This window comes from Oncorhynchus clarkii, chromosome 13, assembly GCF_045791955.1.
Source record: "Oncorhynchus clarkii lewisi isolate Uvic-CL-2024 chromosome 13, UVic_Ocla_1.0, whole genome shotgun sequence".
In the NCBI taxonomy this organism is placed as follows: domain Eukaryota; kingdom Metazoa; phylum Chordata; class Actinopteri; order Salmoniformes; family Salmonidae; genus Oncorhynchus; species Oncorhynchus clarkii.
This window is the reverse complement of record NC_092159.1, coordinates 33,897,943-33,917,110: the sequence shown is the minus strand read 5'-3', so window position 1 is coordinate 33,917,110 and position 19,168 is coordinate 33,897,943. Positions and strand designations below refer to the sequence as shown.

General features: G+C 42.8%; 1 protein-coding gene across 1 annotated transcript in view; it reads left to right on the top strand.

The window, feature by feature from the left end:
• LOC139364572 (protein FAM171A2-like) overlaps positions 1 to 18,831 on the top strand; it is a 79,237-nt gene extending 60,406 nt beyond the window's left edge. The window contains exons 4-8 of the mRNA XM_071101413.1: positions 316 to 474; positions 1,013 to 1,192; positions 6,947 to 7,060; positions 13,979 to 14,105; positions 14,474 to 18,831. Of these exons, the coding sequence (XP_070957514.1) occupies positions 316 to 474; positions 1,013 to 1,192; positions 6,947 to 7,060; positions 13,979 to 14,105; positions 14,474 to 16,133 (2,240 nt within the window). The 3' untranslated portion in view covers positions 16,134 to 18,831. The remainder of the gene's footprint in view (positions 1 to 315; positions 475 to 1,012; positions 1,193 to 6,946; positions 7,061 to 13,978; positions 14,106 to 14,473) is intronic.
• The last annotated feature ends 337 nt before the right edge of the window (positions 18,832 to 19,168 follow it).

The following is a 19,168-nucleotide window of genomic DNA, read 5'->3' as shown; positions in this document are numbered from 1 at the left end:
ATTTCAATTTGAGGGTTGGGTTGATCCCGTGATTGTTTCTGTATAATCTGAATAAATTATAGATAAATTATTTGGTGTCTGTCTAAAACTGATTTGTGGGGAGGAAATATTTGTATTCTATTATTACTAGGATTATGAACAGTACTGTCTTCAACTCTTCACTTTGGGTGATCAACTTTCATAGGCCATATGATTGCCACGGCAATGCTGTAACCTTTATGCTTCATCTTCAGTTGCACCCCCAATCTCACAGACTCCCTCTTTCTTTCCCCTCCTTCCCCCACTTTTCCCCTCTCTCACCCCTTCCCCCTCCAGGTGTCAAAAACCAGCCATGGATACAGCTCCAGAGGAAAGCAGTGGCTCTGGCCCTCAACTCTACCAACCCAGAGCTCTCTGCTGTGCTGACCTCCGCACAGAGTCAGTATGAGATAGGAGGTTTCCCCTACCCACTGGGCCTGGAGAGCAATGCCACAGGTGAGAGGGAGAGGGAGAGGGAGAGGAGGGAGAAGATAGGGCGGACAGAGGGAGGGGGGGAGAGAGAAGGAGGGAGGCGAACAGCGAGGGTTGAAAAGGAGAGGGTAGGAGGGAAACAGGAGATGAGATAGGAAGAGAAGAAAGGATGAAGGGAAAGTACATGGGTAAAAGACTGGCTGAAAAAAAAGTAGAATTGCTCAAGTGGAAAATCCAGAGATTTTGACCGAAATAGATTTCTGTCAAAAAAGTCCCAAATTATGAGAAGTGATGGCAGGAAACCAGGGGGAAAGTTTGATTACATAGTCTTATGTCTGAATGTGTCATGAATGATGAGAAGCCAATGGATAGTGTCTGTTGGAAAGACTCTTCTGACCTAGTGGGAACCAGTTCAACCATGACGATGATGATGAATATTGAGATGTTTGCACGATGATGGTAGCATTAGCATGGTAGCAAGCCTTGTTTGTGGATTTTCTACTGTTGGGTTGTACACCACACTGGTCGGTGGTCTAAAGACCTTTGTGCCGTCTCTCCCCAGGGGCTAACAGTAGCTGGGTGGAGCTGACGCCGGTGGCGGCGGTCAATGCCCAGCTCTTCAGTCGTAACGGGACCGGTGTTCAGGTGTGGGACCCCGTCCATATCTGCATCCCCCTGCCCTTAGACACACCCCTGCAGACAGCCACCAGTGTCCCCGTGTGGAGGTTCGACGACAAGACAGGTAAGGGGGAAACGCCCACCATCATAGCTGACCAAATACTGAGAGCCCTCCATGTACAAGTGTCATCAACCTGTTTGATGGAGTGCCGACTCTTGAGTGCTGTCAGTTGAAAATGGTTTCCTTAAAAGAAATATCCTTGTATAACAGCCACATACAGAAACATCCTCGTACATACTTTAGCCAGTTTCATTTGTTCATCAACAGTGGGCTTTCTGCTATACTGAAATACATACGTAAAAATGCCTGTCAATTAAAAACTGCCGTTGATAGCAAGGCACCGCCCCGTCGAACCACAAATCGTTTATCCCAGCTAAATCCACTCTAAGGCGTATAAATGGCAGTGGTCTGAGCTTGGAAGGGGCGAATAAGAGGAACCTCCAGTCCATCTGCTCTAACTATGGCTGCCTGGACTCCCAGCTGGTCACAGCTAGCCTGGTTCAACCAGCCTGAACACTGTGCTCAGCAGTGTTTTCCTCAGTTCAGTGTGGTATACCCAGGCTAGCTGATCCGGACTCACATGGGGTTAATCTTCCTTCTCGCTGCTCCTCTGTGTCTGGAATATTGCAGTTCACTTTAATGACAGAATTGTTATACAACTGCTGTGCATGCTTTCACAGGGAGGGAGCCACACAACTCTCTCCATCTCTCTCTTTCTCTCTCTCTCTTTCTTTCTCTCTCTCTCTCAAACATTTATTTCTTTCTGTCTCTCTCTCTCTCTCTCTCACACACGCAAACACACTCTCTCCCTCTCTGTCTTTCTCTCTTGTTCTCTGTCATTCTGTCTCCCTCTCGCTCTTTCTTTCTCTCACATACACACTCTCTTTGCCTCTCTTGCTCTGCCTCCCTCTCTCCCTCTTTCTTTCTCTCTCTCTCTGCCTCTCTATCTCTTTCCTTCTCTCTCTCTCTCTCTCTCTCTCTCATACATTCACTTTCCCCCCTTGCTTTATGGAACCGATGCCAAAAAACACCAAGCCAGGGTTGTTTCTTGTCTTGACAAACGTTCCGGACCTCCCATGGTAGCTATCATCCCAGTGTGTCTGAACTGGGACATGCAGATCACTACAGATCTCATTGACATGCCTGGCATTTCCCTACCGAGATTCACATTACCATAACTATGCTGAAGAAGCCCTGGTAAAACGCTTCCAATGAATACCCTCTTCATAACACATTATGTATTTAGTCATAGAAGTTTATGAGCAGTTATTAGTGCCCGTGTCGTGCATCAGTATGCATGATTCATAGCTCAGGCGTTCTAAATGTGTTTATAATGCATTATGAAGGGGGTATTCATAGGCAGTGTTAACGCAGCCCCAAGCCTATTTCTACAGATCTCCACGATAACCTCAACTTCTTGAAGTGGGATTTCAAGGATGGTACAGTGCACAAGGAACTGAGAATAGCAAGCCTAATGAATAAAAAGTAATAGCCAACCAGTCTGGATATGTCTTCCCAAGGGTAGATGATGAAGCACCTATCTGGCAGGCTCTATGTGGATTCCCAGCATCCTTCCGTGGTGGTATCTCAAATACAGAGAGCAATATGCGTGCGCAACTCGGAACTATCGCATTCAGAACTCATGGACATGCATTGATCGGTGGATCCCAATGCACAAAAGATGGGTGTGTCCATTCGGATACCGTAGTTGTGGGTTCAATGTGCAGAAAACATTAAAAACAGACTTTGTGTAAACACCCCTTTTTAACACCTTGGGTAAAACTGCAGCTGTAGAGTGTTGTTGTCCTGAAGCCTGATGATGTGATTAGTCCTGTTATGTAGCTCTAGGAACCCTGGGACAGAGGAGGCAATGTTCCCCGCCTCTCTGGCCTCATGTTGCCACGGTAACATGTTATGAGATGCAAACAGAGACACAGATGGATGGATGGGAGGAGGGGAGGAGGAGAGGATTTGGAGGGTCAGTGTTTTTGAGTTACAGGAGAAAGGGGACAACAAAGCTGTCGTGGACGGCGAGATTTTGAATAGTGTGATGAGCTTGTCTGTTGGAGTTAGCTGTACACTATTGCTCACCTCATGTTAGGATGGCTTAGATGATGTGAGGATTAATGGTTGTGACTCTCTGTACTAAGTGCCTACCCTAACATTCAGTATTGAGCCAAAATAGGTTACTGCCAATTGACTAGGCACCCCCCACGGAAAAAAACAAAACATTTCTCACTCTCTCGCTCCACTACATGGCGTATATTGTGGGTTTTCGTGGGTGTTGAATTTAGCAGTTTGCTAAAAATTTAATGTATGAAAATGTTTTACTCTGTACAGTAGCTGAGAGTAAAATCAAATCTTTACAATACAGCACAGGATTAGTCAAACAGAGCGTTGCAGCGTTAGGTTCATGCATTATTTAACTCTGTGGGTTTTTATTCAACCATCCACTAAGTGGGAGGCTCAGCCAGCGCAGAGCTCACATCTCATTATCTGCAGTAAAGAATGAACAGTCAGCCAGGTGGTGAGAAGCTTACTGATTATAATGTGGACACCAGGGTGGATGTGTTGTTAACTGTGTCATCTCTAAATGTTTCGCCTCTAAATCCCAGCATGCACGCACGCACGCACGCACGCACGCACACACACACACACACACACACACACACACACACACACACACACACACACACACACACACACACACACACACACACACACACAGTGAGAGAGCTCTGGGGGTGTGTGCTTTTATTTGCTTAAGAGGGAAGAATGCCCCACACTGACCCTCATGTAGTACTGCAGCAAGTACAGTGTATTTTGTACTTGTTTCAGTATATATTGTATACATAAAGGCTGGTTAAATTCTGGGTGACAGCATTTAGGCATAAATCATTTTTTGTATCCATCGTGGTTTAACTTACGTCCAACAAAGTAACCTTCTTCTTTTCCCCGACCTATGCAGAAGCAGTAAACCTGGAAGTTTCTACTCAAAACAAATCAAGTAACATCGCAGGTTCACCCAATGTCAACAAGTACTAGACATGTAGAATCCCACACGGAGCAATGAAATATACTCCTGTGCAGCTTAAGATCAGTGTTGAGTAGAAAAATGGGCCTTGAGTCTAGTATCCCCAGGGGCTCCTCTAGATTTATGAGTTACTGTAAGTCTGGATGCACGGGCCTCTCTTCCAGAGTCAGCTTTGACACCAGATTTTTTTTCTCTCTCTCTCACTCACTCACTCACACACACACACACACACACACACACACACACACACACACACACACACCCACTCCTCCAGCGTGCCAGGTTACACTTGCAAGACTTTAAATCCACCATGATGTTTGGGGAGGTTGGGGACACCTGCCAGGAGCACTCGGAACACTCTAGCAAATAGAATCAGGTGCTGCAGCGGAAGCCTTTAATTGGTGGGTGCTGTGGAACGCTGTGGAACACTGGCACTATGACAGGACTATCAAGGGAGAGCTAAGTGGGCTGTAATACAAGGCTGCTGACTGTCAGTCAGGATTGCGACTGAGAGGAAATATGGAGTGTGTGTGGATATTGCCACTGAAGAGAGAAATTGATTTGTTTTGGACTGAATCACAAGTTTGTGCATATGTGGGTGTGCGTATAGTCTGTGCATAACCATTTGCATGACAAATGAGTACAAGAGAACAGTGTGATGATGAGCCCAAAAAGTTGAATCAAAGTTGAACATGACCCCTTTCGTCAGTCAAGAGGAACACTCTCTCTTTCTCTCTCTCTCTGTCCTTGATGACCCCTCCTATGTGATCTCCTCCCATCCTCCTCCTTCAAGGAATCTTTAAAAGAGAAAGGAGGAGTGTTTCTTGTTCCGTATAGCCCAGGAGACTCTAGATCAGAGGCTCCATTATCTCTCCTGACTCAGCTGTGACAGAGGAAAGGATATGAGTCTGTGTTTGTTTTGGAGACGGATGACACACACACACACACGGACTCGGCAGAAAGACAAGCAGAGGCTGTATAATGCGCATACTCTGTCAGGGGATAGTGTGGGGGTGGTTTGGAAATCCCCCTGCCTTATGATGAGGAGATTAACAAAAGCCCCTGCTACTGTTCGTCTGTGTGCATGCTGACCCCTAGTGGTCAACATGTAACACTACATCCATGGTCAGGCACTTCCTAGATCAGTTTATTTTTTTATTTAACCTTTTTTTATTTAACTAGGCAAGTCAGTTAAGAACAAATTCTTATTTTCAATGACGGCCTAGGAACAGTGGGTTAACTGCCTGTTCAGGGGCAGAACGACATATTTGTACCTTGTCAGCTCGGGGGTTTGAACTTGCAACCTTCCAGTTACCTGGCATGACACACATCACACTTCAATTCACTCTCACCTCCCTAGTTTAGAGGATTTTTGACTATACCATTTTAGCCAAGTGTGTTTATATTCACACCACTTAGGATGTGTTAATTAGAGCTTGACTCAAAGTGTAGGTTGACTTCTCAGGTGGTTCAATGTTTGAGATTGTGGATGCCAGATCGTCTAATAATAGCTGTAGCCAATGGGCAGTAGAGATGTCAGACATGACTAATAAATAGAGCCCTAATGGATTTTCATGCCTGGGCCTGTATTCACAAAGCGTCAGTGGAAGTGCCGAGATCTAGGATCAGTTTGGACTTTTAGATCATAATGAATAAGATGACCTGATCCTAGATAAGCATGTTTGATTAATGCAGGCCCTGGTTGTATTGCTGCTATGATGACAAAGCCAGTATATTCACAGACTTCCCTTGCCCCGGGGTATTAGCACTAAAAGAGGAGTCCAACAAATGTTTGTAGTCTAAGGGAAACAGATGATATTGATCTAATAGTTATTTAAAGTAACAGTTATATTGCTTATTCGAATTGAAAGGCATTGTTATGTTTATTTTTTCAAATATGTTATTAATCATAAGCTATATCGTACTGTAAGCTTGACATTTTTTATTTTAGGCCACTGTTTCCATTCTCCCCTACAATGTGTTAAAATCATTCAGGACACATGTAGGCCTAATCAGAACCTGCCTCTGTGTTTATGTTTTCTGCAACCTGAAAATGCTAACGAGAATGACAGAAATTAAAACTATTTTAGGAGAGGGAGGATGATGTAGAAGGGTGTACTGTGGGCCAAGGTCACCCTGTCAAAACACATTACGCTACCGAATCCTGACCCTCTCCTCAGGGCACCTGGCATCATGGGAAATGTTTTTTTTGTTTTTGTTTTTTTTTGTGGCCAAGTTTTTATTTGTTTTGTCATTTTTCGTTCTCTTCTTTTTTTCCTTCTTTTTTTATTGCTCCTCTTTCATTATTGTGGTTCGGGTCGGAAAAGCATCTGCCTGGACTCAAAGCTGTCTCCCTTCCCCGAATCACGTTATTCGCTCATCATGTGTGTGTTCTATCCCGACAAGCTAGACATCACTGGATATGAATGCTTAACACCGCCTGGCCTTATCACTTAGCGCAATAGATTCACAGCACACGTTCAGTACAGTAACTATGGAGCTCTTCCATCTGCTCACTCCGGGATTAAAAATAATATACTGATTATCCATGAAATGACTGTGTACAGGGATTATGAGCAAGCATTGGCAAAAAAATAGGCAAAAAAATAGGTTGGAAATCACTATACAGTTTTTTAAAATATATTTTGGATTGATAAAGATCTTAAGGGACATATACACACACACATCTCTGAAATTGTTAAGGAAGTTGACATACAGTGTTTACTGTAATTATAACTCTCCTCTAACTAATTCTGTACTCATGTTGACTTGTACTTCAACAGGACTCTGGGTTAGGAAAGGAACTGGATACATCAAGAAAGGAGGAGCACAGCTGACATGGAGTTTTGTGGCCAACCAGCTAGGATACTGGCTGGCTGCCTTTCCCTCAACCACAGGTACGGTAACTATGTCCAGAGATGGGCAGTATTTCCATTACATGTATTTGAAATATGTATTTAAATTACTTCTGAGTATTTTGACATTTGTATTACACTGGGATGAATTACACTCCCAATATGTTTTGTAACAAGATACTTTCGAGAGCTGTAATTTCTATTTTCAAAAATACTTTTCTATACCATTTTGTAATAGCTGTTCACAATTCTGTGGCTCCCTTTCACCCTACATTGGTATCGGAAGTCTGATGGCACTGTAGTGTGATAAAACCTCCTGTAAATGAACAAAATATAAATGTATATGTAAAAATGACATGCGAAGCATGCTGAGCGTTATTCTAATAATCTCAAAAACAAGGCCAATAATTATACCCAAATTCAATTTCTTAATTTAAAATACATAATATTATATGCATAATATTTTAATGAAATAGATGACAAAATACAAGTATTTCATAATTGATTTTGATACGTTGATTTTTATGGTGTTTTGTAATTGTATTTTGTCATTTTTGCCCATCCCAGACTCGGGACTGCATCAGTCTGACATTTGTTCTATAGCCCCACTGTCATCTTGGTTCCCTTAACCCCTGGTGTGGTGTTCGAAAACAAGTAAAAATTCAACATAAGTTTTGCTGTGTGCCTTCACTCTGTCTTCCTCCTCCCTGGGCCTGCTGTTTCAACATAGCACCAAGAACCGTGTCTGCCTGTGTCCCACTTTTCTTGCACTCCATACTCTTTGTAGTGTGTGAAATATTCTGGGAACCTGCACAATGTTATTACAATACATTATTTCGATACATTGTAAAGAAATCTGTATTTTCCCACACTCTACCACAGCCAGGTGCAAATTGGGGGAGGGACACAACAAATAAATAGTTTTGCATGTGCGGCTCCTTACCACAATCAAATCAGTATGGCAAAAAGAATCTCTGCTCAGAAGGCCTTAGAAATCATTTTTGCAGAGAGAGAAGCTAATGGAAGGAGTGTCTTCCACTTTGGAAGATGAAGAATGTTCAGAATATGAGGATCATGTCTCTGTCAATTCGGATTCTGACAGTTAGTCAGAATGCGATTGACCCCGCGCCAGCCCCAGGACCAGCCCTTCACCTACCGGCTCATCAGCAGCTTGCATAGGGAAAATATAGATGCCAAAAAATGGTGAAATTGAATGGTCTTCTTGCCCAAGGAATGAGCCACCCCGCATGGCTGCCAATGTGATAAGGATGCAACCAGGGCCGACGCGGATGGTGGTTACTCATGTGCAGGACATAGAGTCTTCGTTTGAACTGTTCATCCCAGACACCATCCAGAAAATCATACTGGACTGCACTGATTTGAAGGGAGCTCCTCAAGAGGAAGCTGACAATGGTAGGAACAGTAACAAAAATATAATCCAGAGCTCCCACCTCGGCTGTTGAATACACGGAACAGGCCTATCAATTCCTCTAAGTTTGTGTTCACGGGCTGACACGTCCCTTGTGTCTTACGTGCCAAAGAAAGGCAAAAATGTGGTACTCATGAGTACACTGCATAGGGATGGGAGAATCTATGGCCACGAACATCTAAAAGCAGAAATCATAATGGATTACAATGCCACAAAAGGAGTGGTGGACAATTTAGACAAGCTGGTGACTGGCTACAGCTGCAAAAGAAGAACCCTACACTGGCCACTTGTGATATTCTTCAACATATTTGACATCTCGGCATACCTGGATGGCATTGACCCCAGATTGGGACAGAGGGAAGCTCCGGAGGAGACGGCTCTTTCTCAGGGAGCTGGACAAGGCATTGGTAAGACCTCAAGTCCAGAGGAGCCAACATATCCAAGGGACCCCATCTTCTGCAGCCATCGTGGGGAGGATTCAGGAGGAAGATGCTGGTGCCCCATCCGCCCGAACAACAGAACCAACAACTCCAATACCAGAAGTAAGTGTGAGTGATGTTGTTGCACGTGTGTGTGCCTGACTCTCCTACCTTGGCCTGCTGTAACTATATACATGTATGTGAGTGAGTGAGATGTTAGTAAAATTCCTGAACTAAGTGTTTTCATCATTCTAGATTGCAGCCGGTAGCAACACAAGAAGAAGCGCTGCGATGTGTGTGGACCCAAGAAAGTCAAGAAGACACAGTACAAATGCATGAAGTCCAAGCAACACACACACAGTAAAACTCTGTCCCTCATGTGGTGTGCCTTAATTTGTGTTTAATGGGGATCATTTATCATTTCCGTAAAATGTGTGCTTTCAATTTGTTCATTTCAAAGCAATAAACATCAATAGTGATGAAAACCTTGTTTTATCATTTGTTCAAGATTAACATGATGTATTCCACCCATTTCTTGATTATAATATTTTTTTTTTAAACGAGCAGAGCTTTTATTGATAAATGTGATCTAGCAGCGGTAAATGGCAAATATTAACCATGTATGCTGTCTATAGTGCTTGCAATTGATATAAGTCAACATGTAAGTATGAAATATTTTGATGTAGATTGGCTTTATTGTTATAATAATGTTGTTTTAAAAACCTAATAATGGTGTGGGTCCAACAGACCCGCGAACACTGGGTGAAGAACGATAACATGAACACCACACAAGGGTTAAGACAGGGTTCCCAAACTAGCGGCCCGCAGGTGATTTTATTTGGACTCCCATGTTTTCTGAGCAAAAAAAATAATTTTTCATTTTGAAAATCTGTTCCAAAGTATTCCCACAGATAGTAGAGCAATTATGTGATTGTATACAAATGTCAGCAAGGTTTGAAATTATTATGCTTTAGTCAAATATTATATCTGTTTGAGCTTTTTGAGGTCAATTTGCATGTTACAGCCCCCTGACCATCCTGCTCAATAAATAAAAAACAGCCCGCAGCTGAATCTAGTTGACGATCCCTGTCTTTTATGACTGGGGGGCAGTATTGAGTAGCTTGGATGAATAAGGTGCCCAGTGGTGCCCAGAGTAAACTGCCTGCTCCTCAGTCCCAGTTTTTAATATATGCATATTATTAGTATATTTGGATGGTGAATCTGTTTGAATGATGTCTGTGAGTATAACAGAACTCATATGGCAGGCAAAAACCTGAGAACAAATCCAACCAGGAAGTGGGAAATCTGAGGTTTGTAGTTTTTGATCTCAGCCCCTATCGAATACACAGTGGGATATTGGTAATGTTGTACTTCCTAAGGCTTCCACTTGATGTCAACCGTCTTTAGAAACTTGTTTGAGGCTTCTACTATGAAGGGGGGCTGAATGAGAGAGGAATGAGTCTGCCAGCAGTCACTTGCTGGTAACGCACATTTCACATGAGAGGTATCTCCCGTTAGAATTCTCCGGTTGGAATATTATTGAAGATTTATGTTAAAAACATCCTAAAGATTGATTCCATACATCGTTTGACAAGTTTCTACGGACTGTCACGGAACTAACATTTATTGTGGAACTGGGATTCCTGGGAGTGCATTCTGATGAAGATCATCAAAGGTAAGTGAATATTTATTATGTTATTTCTGACTTCTGTTGACTCCAACATGGCGGATATATGTATTTGTTCTCTGAGCGCCGTACTCAGATTATTGCATTGTTTGCTTTTTCCATAAAGCTTTTTTGAAATCTGACACAGCGGTTGCATTAAGAAGAAGTGTATCTAAAGTTCCATGTATAACACTTGTATTTTCATCAACATTTATAATGAGTATTTCTGTAAATTGATGTGGCTCTCTGTAAAATCACTGGATGTTTTTGGAACTACTGAACTTAACGTGCCCAATGTCTCCTGAGATTTTTGATATAAATATGAACTTTATCAAACAAAACATTATATTATTATATTATGTAACATGAAGTCCTATGAGTGTCATCTGATGAAGATCATCAAAGGTTAGTGATTAATTTAATCTCTTCCTGCTTTTTGTGACTCCTCTCTTTGGCTGGAAAAATGGCTCTGTTTTTCTGTGGCTTGGCTCTGACCTAACATAATCGTTTGTGGTGCTTTCGCTGTAAAGCCTATTTGAAATCGGACACTGTGGTGGGATTAACAACAAGATTACCTTTAAAATGGCTTAAGATACTTGCATCCACCTGTAGCACGCGCTCCAGCAGGTATATCTCTCTGGTCACCCCCAAAACCAATTCTTCCTTTGGCCGCCTCTCCTTCAAGTTCTCTGCTGCCAATGACTGGAACGAACTACAAAAATCTCTGAAACTGGAAACACTTATCTCCCTCACTAGCTTTAAGCACCAGCTGTCAGAGCAGCTCACAGATTACTGCACCTGTACATAGACCATCTATAATTTAGCCCAAACAACTACCTCTCCCCCTACTGTATTCATTTATTGATTTTGCTCCTTTGCACCCCATTATTTCTATCTCTACTTTGCACTTTCTTCCACTGCAAATCTACCATTCCAGTGTTTTACTTGCTATATTGTATTTACTTTGCCACCATGGCCTTGTTTTGCCTTTACCTCCCTTATCTCACCTCATTTGCTCACATTGTATATAGACTTATTTTTCTACTGTATTATTGACTGTATGTTTGTTTTACTCCATGTGTAACTCTGTGTTGTTGTATGTGTCGAACTGCTTTGCTTTATCTTGGCCAGGTCGCAATTGTAAATGAGAACTTGTTCTCAACTTGCCTACCTGGTTAAATAAAGGTGAAATAAATAAAAATGTTTGAGGAATTTTAATTATGAGATTTCTGTTGTTTTGAATTTGGCCATGTTCAATTGGTACAGCAGTCTTACAAACACTTGCACTTTCACTCGCTGTTGTCATATCAATCCCGTTAACGGGATTTCAGCCCTAAGAAGTTTTAAGACCATATCAATATGAGATACAAATTGAGTCACGAACACTTGTTTATGCACTTTTGCGATGAAACTGTATAGCTAGGGGTTGTGCTCAGTCAATCTTACAAAGCTTTTTGTAGGAAGTCCTGTTGCAGATGTGGCCCGTCTTAGTATCTTATTTTTCACTGTAACAAATTGCTGTAAATTTACTGCAAAAAAAAAATAGTTACAGTACCATACTGTATTTTTGTAGCGCCAATCACCTTTTGAACTCTAGTGTTATTGTTGTTTCTGGGTCATAAACATATTTTGAGGTGTGCATTGTAAGAGGCTATTTGTTCCAAATGTCAGTGAGAGTGCTGTGCCAATTTAACTGATATGTGGTAGCATGGGGTGGTTAGCGCATTGGGACAGTTGCCGGATCAAATCCCCGAGCTGACAAAGTAAAAATCAGTCGTTCTGCCCCTGAACAAGGCAGTTAACCTACTGTTCCCCGGTAGACCGTCATTGTAAATAAGAAGTTGTTCTTAACTGACTAGTTAAATAATAATAAATATATATAATTTAGTTCCCTAACAATTTAATGTTTGTAAGGGACAAATCAGTGGCAGCAAGTCTCAAACCTTTAATGGTTGATTATTTAGCTATGTCCTTTTGATCGGTTTTGCTCTGTAGTCACTGCTAGTTTAGAAGTCTTTGTTAAGGCCTTTGCAAGTGATATGAAACACCAAATATTCATTGGTATGCTGTAATATATAATTACATATTCACTGTTTCTGTAACTTTATTACAATACAATTTAACAAGAAAGTATTGTATTGCTATTTTAATATGTATTTACTGCAACATTCTGTAAATGATGGTGCACTGTGGAAAAATGCTATGGGAGGGGAAGAATATTTAGCTCATTAACATATTTCGTGGCATGCCTTGTAAGTAGCTATATTTTTGCATCTGTTTGTAAGACTGCTGTACCAATTGAACATGGTAGTAGTGCCCTAACAATTGAATGTGTATAGGGACAGGTCAGAGCGGCAGTAAGTCTTAAACCTTTACTGTTGAGTGTTTTGCCAAGTCTGTTTTGCCCTGTAATCTAGCGATGTTATGCTTGATACCGACGCTCCAATATGTGCGTCGAAATCACTAAGCAGTTTACTTCTAAGCAGTGTGCCTGTATCTCTTTAGCAGAAGCACGTGATCCATAACGTCCGAAGCTTCATTTTGTCGAACAACCACCTGTTTTGGTAGAAGACGTCGTCTATATTATTTGGCTGTTCTGAATTATTTGGACCAGCAGGTGCCACTAGTAGGCTGTGTTGATCAAAGCCTTGAACAATGAACCTGTTTTGACAGAATTGTCTGGAAAGCCTCAATACTTCAAGAAGCTTAGTATCCCCATCAATACTTTAATCACAGCCCGTTTGGAAGCCTTTGTTTACGCCTCAAGAAGTGCAAGTGATATAAAACACAAAATATTCATAAATATGCTGTAATATACACACACCTAGCAGCCAGCCTGCTTGCACCAATCCCATGTAATTACAGTAAAATACCAATTTTACGATTATAGTAGCATTTACTTTCTTACAATATTGTACTGTTGCACTGATATTACAGTAACTCACAGTAATCTGATAGCAAATTACTGTGAATATTACAGTAACGTAATATTGGCAGTAACCAGAGGTGGGCAAAGATACATCAAAAGGTATCTTGTTACAAATAGAAGACCAATGTATCCTTAACTACAACAACATTCTCAGTAACAGTTACAGAAACGTTTTACTTGCTATGACTGTGATATGTGTTTTTTAATCAAACTTAGTTAATGCACTCACTTGTTGGCGCTAGCCTGCGCTGTAAATGTGCAACAGTTTACTAACTACTATGCTTCCAGTAATGCACTGTAAATTCGGGAAATACAGCATGTAGCTGTAGTCAGGTGTTACAGTAATATTTTGTAAATTTGTGTTTCAGTAGAGGTCCTGGAAATCTACAGTAATTTACTGGCTTGTGTGCGGCCTGTATTTTACTGTAGATTTCCAGTAACCTACAGGCTACTGTTCTGCCAGTAATTTACTATAAAAATGACAGGAAATATTTTACAGTGTACCCCTATGTTGCAGGCTCAGCTTTAAACCCCACGGGCCTGCGAGACATCACCACCTACCACACCGTCTTCCTCCTGACCATCCTGGGCTCCATGGCTCTGCTGGTGCTGGTGCTGCTCTGTCTGCTGCTCTACTACTGCAGGTTGGTATCAACAGCGTGTATCAACTCAGGTCCTAGAGTAGTCAATCCCAGTGTAGCACATTTTTGTTCCAACCCAGCGTTAGTTTTGAACTAGCTACTCAACAAATCGTCATTCCAATGCCAATTCTCTTCTATGCTTTTCAACAAGGACATTTTGGAACTACTTTCTGGATTGACTGGTATTTAAATGGAATTGACCCCAACCCTGTGGTGTTATTACTGGGCTGGGTAAAACAAATGTAAAAATAAAAAAGGATACTGGATACTCCAGGACTCTATTTGTTGTTTCATTTCCTGTCTTACAGGGTGTTAAAAGGTGTGTTTGGTTGCATTCTCCCTTTACCCTTCTCTGTTATGTTTTGTTTAAGGCGGAGATGTCTGAAACCGCGGCAACAGTACCGTCACGGCAAGATGCATGTCTCCTCCGGCCTGGACGGTTCCAAGAGAGATCAATGCACCTCCATGTCCCACCTCAACCTCATCAGCTCAGACCACATCGATACAGCTTCCTCCACCTGGGGTGACCCAGACGCCCTCAAATCAGACCTGTCCTCCACCCGGGATCTCCACAGCTCCAGGGAGGATTTCTTCCGGCACACGCCCCCAGGAAAGGCCCGGCGGCACTCCAAGGTGAACACGGACAACATCACCAGGCGTGGCGGTGGTGAGAGTTTTCCCATGAATGTGACAACACGCTCTACTAACACTAACAACTTGGATCCTCAGCAGCTGCTCCGCAACGACACCCGCAGCTTCAGCTCAGTGGAGGATAATACCCATGATCCTCGACATCGCCACAACCACCAAAATCACAATGCCAACGACAACCAGGGTTACTCCTCAGATCCACCATCTCCACCACCTTTACTGCCTCCCTTCGCTGGGCACTACCAGGAGTACTCTGGCCTGCCCCCAGAGTACTCAGCGTCCCAGACCGGGGACCTCCTAGCCAGGCCCAACTCTCTAAACACCCAGCCCGGCCAGCTCATCTTCTGCCACTCCATGGATCAGATGAAGGAGAGCATGTACCGGAGTGTGGTGCCCACGCTGGTCATCCCGGCCCACTACATGCGCCTGTCGTCGGACCTGTCGGCTGTGGAGCAGGCCCTGGAGAGGCAGCAACAGATGCAGCATGACATGGAGGGAATACAGGTTAGCATGACCCTTCCCAGGCAGCAGGGACAGGTACACCAGAACCAGCAGCAGAAACAACAGAACCAGCAACAACAGAATCATCAACAGGAGGATGAGGATGGGGAAGAACCAGGCCAGCAGAGGAAGGACTCAGAGGGACACTCTAACTGGGCCTCGGACCCTAACGCGGCTCCAGTCCGCATCCCGGTCCTGTTCAATGACAACACCATATCTCAGATGAACGGAGAGCTGCAAGCGCTGACGGAGAAGAAGCTTCTTGAGCTGGGGGTGAAGCCGCATCCCCGGGCCTGGTTCGTCTCCCTGGATGGTCGCTCCAATTCCCTGGTTCGTCACTCCTACATCGAGCTGGGGGGAGAATCTCTCAGCATCCCTGGAGGAGGGGGAGGTGGAGGAGCCACAGGGAGTCATCATGACAACAGAGTAGACGTCGCTCGTGAAGCCAACATAAAGCAGCGGAAGGGAAAGGAGGAGAGGAAGGCCAAGGAAGCAAAAGAGGCTGCAGCGGCGGCTGAGAGGAAGGGTCACGCAGGGAAGACCTATACTAAACTCCCTTGCATCGACACCACAGACCCCCCCAGCAGCAGCAGCGAGAGCCACACTGCCATGTACTCTCCAGAGGACAATTCTCTGGCACCTCTGCTGGACGAAGCCCCAGAGACGACCCCCCGCGGTGGCACGTTCCCCCGGAAGGGCCGCAGCCGGGATAACAGCGCCCGGAGCAGTACCACCACTACCTCCACCAGCGAGGTGACACGCAGGGACTCAGCAACCAGCCCCGAGGATGGGGAGGATGCCGATGATAAAGACGAGGAGGGGAACAAGAAGAGTCCCTGGCAGAAGCGCGAGGAGAGACCCCTCATGGTATGGAAGTAAGGTAGACCTAGGGCTCTCAGGGAACATTGAGCTACAAGAGAACAGGGGGAGAAGAACCACTGTGTCAACGAACGCCAGGAAGAAGAAAGATGAGCAGATAATGTGAGAGGTCTGTCTTGGAGTACAAAGAGAAAGACATGTGCGAAAAAGATTATGAAGTGAGAAAGGAAATCAAACAAACACAATTGTCACATGAATTGTGAAAGGACCAGGTGTTTTGTAGTTCCACTTTTGCTTGTAGTCATCACTGAGCTCAGTAGCTATATCTGCATCTCTAAAAATGTCGCTGAGACCAGTAGCTATATCCGTATCTCTAGAAGTTTCACATGGCTGTGGATTTATTTATTTCCAAAATCATGATCCCTAAGCATGTGGATGGTATTTGTTTGCCCACAGGAACGTGTGGCAGAGTTCCTCTGACTGGTTGGTAATCTGAGATTCTTGAGAAATGCTCAACAATGTTTTTCTCCACTGTGCTGTTAGTAGAATTCCTTGGAAACGTTACCTATCAGATTTTCCTGTTACCTTAGCATTAACCTCAAGTCATTTTTACAGACCTTTTGGGAGACGTCAGCTGGCCAAACAGAAACATTTGATTCCTGTGGAAAATCAAGACCGTCTGGCCAGAACTGATGGACATAGTGGAATTAATTAGTATTTTTGTTTCACTCTTTACTCTTTACTTTTTTTTAACAGATCAGATGGCCTTCTTTTTATGGCTGAGTTGTACTTAATGTCATTGAGGAGACAGATCGATGTATTAAACATTGGGAAAAAGGTTGCTGTTTTGATTGTGAAATCCTAATAAGTAAGTCCTAAAAACCCAGGGTTTACAATGATGTTGTTGTTTCATTTTGTACTGTAAAACTTCCTTGGAGATAATGGCAGAAAACCACCTCCACGTTACTATCACTGAAGCCTGGAGAATAATGCTAACCATTTTGGTTGTCATTTTCCTTACTGACAGAATATGTTACAGTCATATTTTTTTCTTGCTTTGCTAACCTGCTGACTTGTAACATTAACACCAATGGAAGCATGTAGCTGACAAAATGATTTGAAATGTTCATTATGCAGCGTAGCTGGAAACAAGAGTATCACAGAAACGTTTGCCAGAACATTGTTGTTAGCTTAGCATTACAAGTCTGTACCTTTTGTTGCAATATCAATTTATAGTCAGACATGGATTGGATGATACAGACATGTAAAAAGCTTAAAAAAAACAGATAATTGGGTATTATTGCAAACTTAAAAGATGTTGTGAAAGGAAAAGACACTGAGTTGACTGAGTGGAAATCACAATGACCTAATGTTCCCAGAAACTGTGCCATATTGGATTGCCGGTAATCTCCACTGGCGCATCTTCTCAAAACATCTAATTATTAGCCTTCAGATCAATAAGACAGGAATCCATCCAGGTTTTCTCAGACCTAAAAATTTTCATGTGCAACAAATCACAGCAAGCAATTAGTCTTTTAAGTGCCTTCATTTAGCATAAAAAATAATGGCTTGGATTCAAGGCATCGGTATGTAAACCCAGCAGTAACAACCATTGTACTGGCTTAACAGGGGGTTTAACACATACTCTGTAACATGTTTTGCTCATTATTTTCAGGTTATGATATTGAGTCATACACAATGTCAAGCTATCGTTAGCAAATCGACTTTGATTTAAACAAACAGCACTCAGCCTTCATGATCAGGGGTCATTTGAAGGCAATCAAGCCAAGCACTCGCTAATCAGGTTCATAAAGTCCAGTTGAAGTTCTATCACGTTGCCTTGTGGACTAATATACAGCACGGCATAAAGCAAATCAGGTTCAGGACCTTGCCTAAGATGCACAGCAATGGTCCTCTTGATTTCAAACCTGTATTGTCACAATCCATGTTGTAAACCCACATATGTTTTAATTGATAACAACACTGTCACTGCTCTCTCTCTCTCTCTCTCTCTCCCCTTTCTCCATTCAAATGTATGTGAATGACCCTTGAAAGGCTCTTTTTAAGGCTTGATTACTTGCCATGTTTTGATTTACCGAGTTGATACTATTATGTGAAGTGGTTTCCCTGTGGTGTGAGACTCAGGATCACAACAAACATGCATGTTCCTCCTCTCATAAGCATTTCTGCTGTTTTGTTTTGTTTTGCTTCTCTCACCTTCAAAATGGTTTGATGCTTAAGTTTGCAGAATTGAGCCACCTGTCTCTGTGAATAAACCAGCTCAGCTCTGATATGGAATCCCCTTAGACTATTTCAGAGATTTTATGTTTGTTTTTGGGGGGATGAAGTTAACGTCCTGTCATTTAAGGGATGAGGTTGGCACAAGAACACTAATAGTTATAATGGCCCTACGAGGCACTACTGAATTGCGTGGTCTATGTGGAGTGTTCAATTCAATTAGCATTTTTTTTTTACATTTGTCATCAGAAATTGTTCTGAGGTCAAGGATAATACTGGTGTTTGATGTCTATAAACAAGACAGTCAGAGCTTTGAAGGTGTGTCAAGTCTCTCCACCTCTGTCAGTGCAGGGCAAGCCACTGATGTAACTCCCCATATTAGCAAGTGCGGCATCTGAGAATTCTGACAAATCACAGCCTCCCACACAATGGTGTCAGTGCTGGAAACACAGGTCAGTGGAAGTTAAACGGTGTAAACGGGGCGTGTTGTGTTCTGAATAAATATGACTTGAGCAAGGTTCTTTTGTTTACTTTTTTTACACCGTTCTTTTTATATATGTGAATGCCTGGCTAATCATAATTCCTATAGGCCTACTGTTTGAGTGCTTATAGAAGGGCAGTTGTTGTCTCCAAGGCAACAGACAGAGGGATGATGTGCTGTTATGGTAAACTGGCGCCACCTACTTTCCCTCTCAGATCTATATTTCTGAGGCAAATCTTTGCTAACTTTTATTGCTTGTTATTAATGATGTTAATATACAATCCAATAATTAAAGAATTTAACAAGTAATCTGCATGCTTGGAATTTGTACTGTGTGGTTGGCATCAGCAGCTCACTTACAATAGTTGTTCTATTT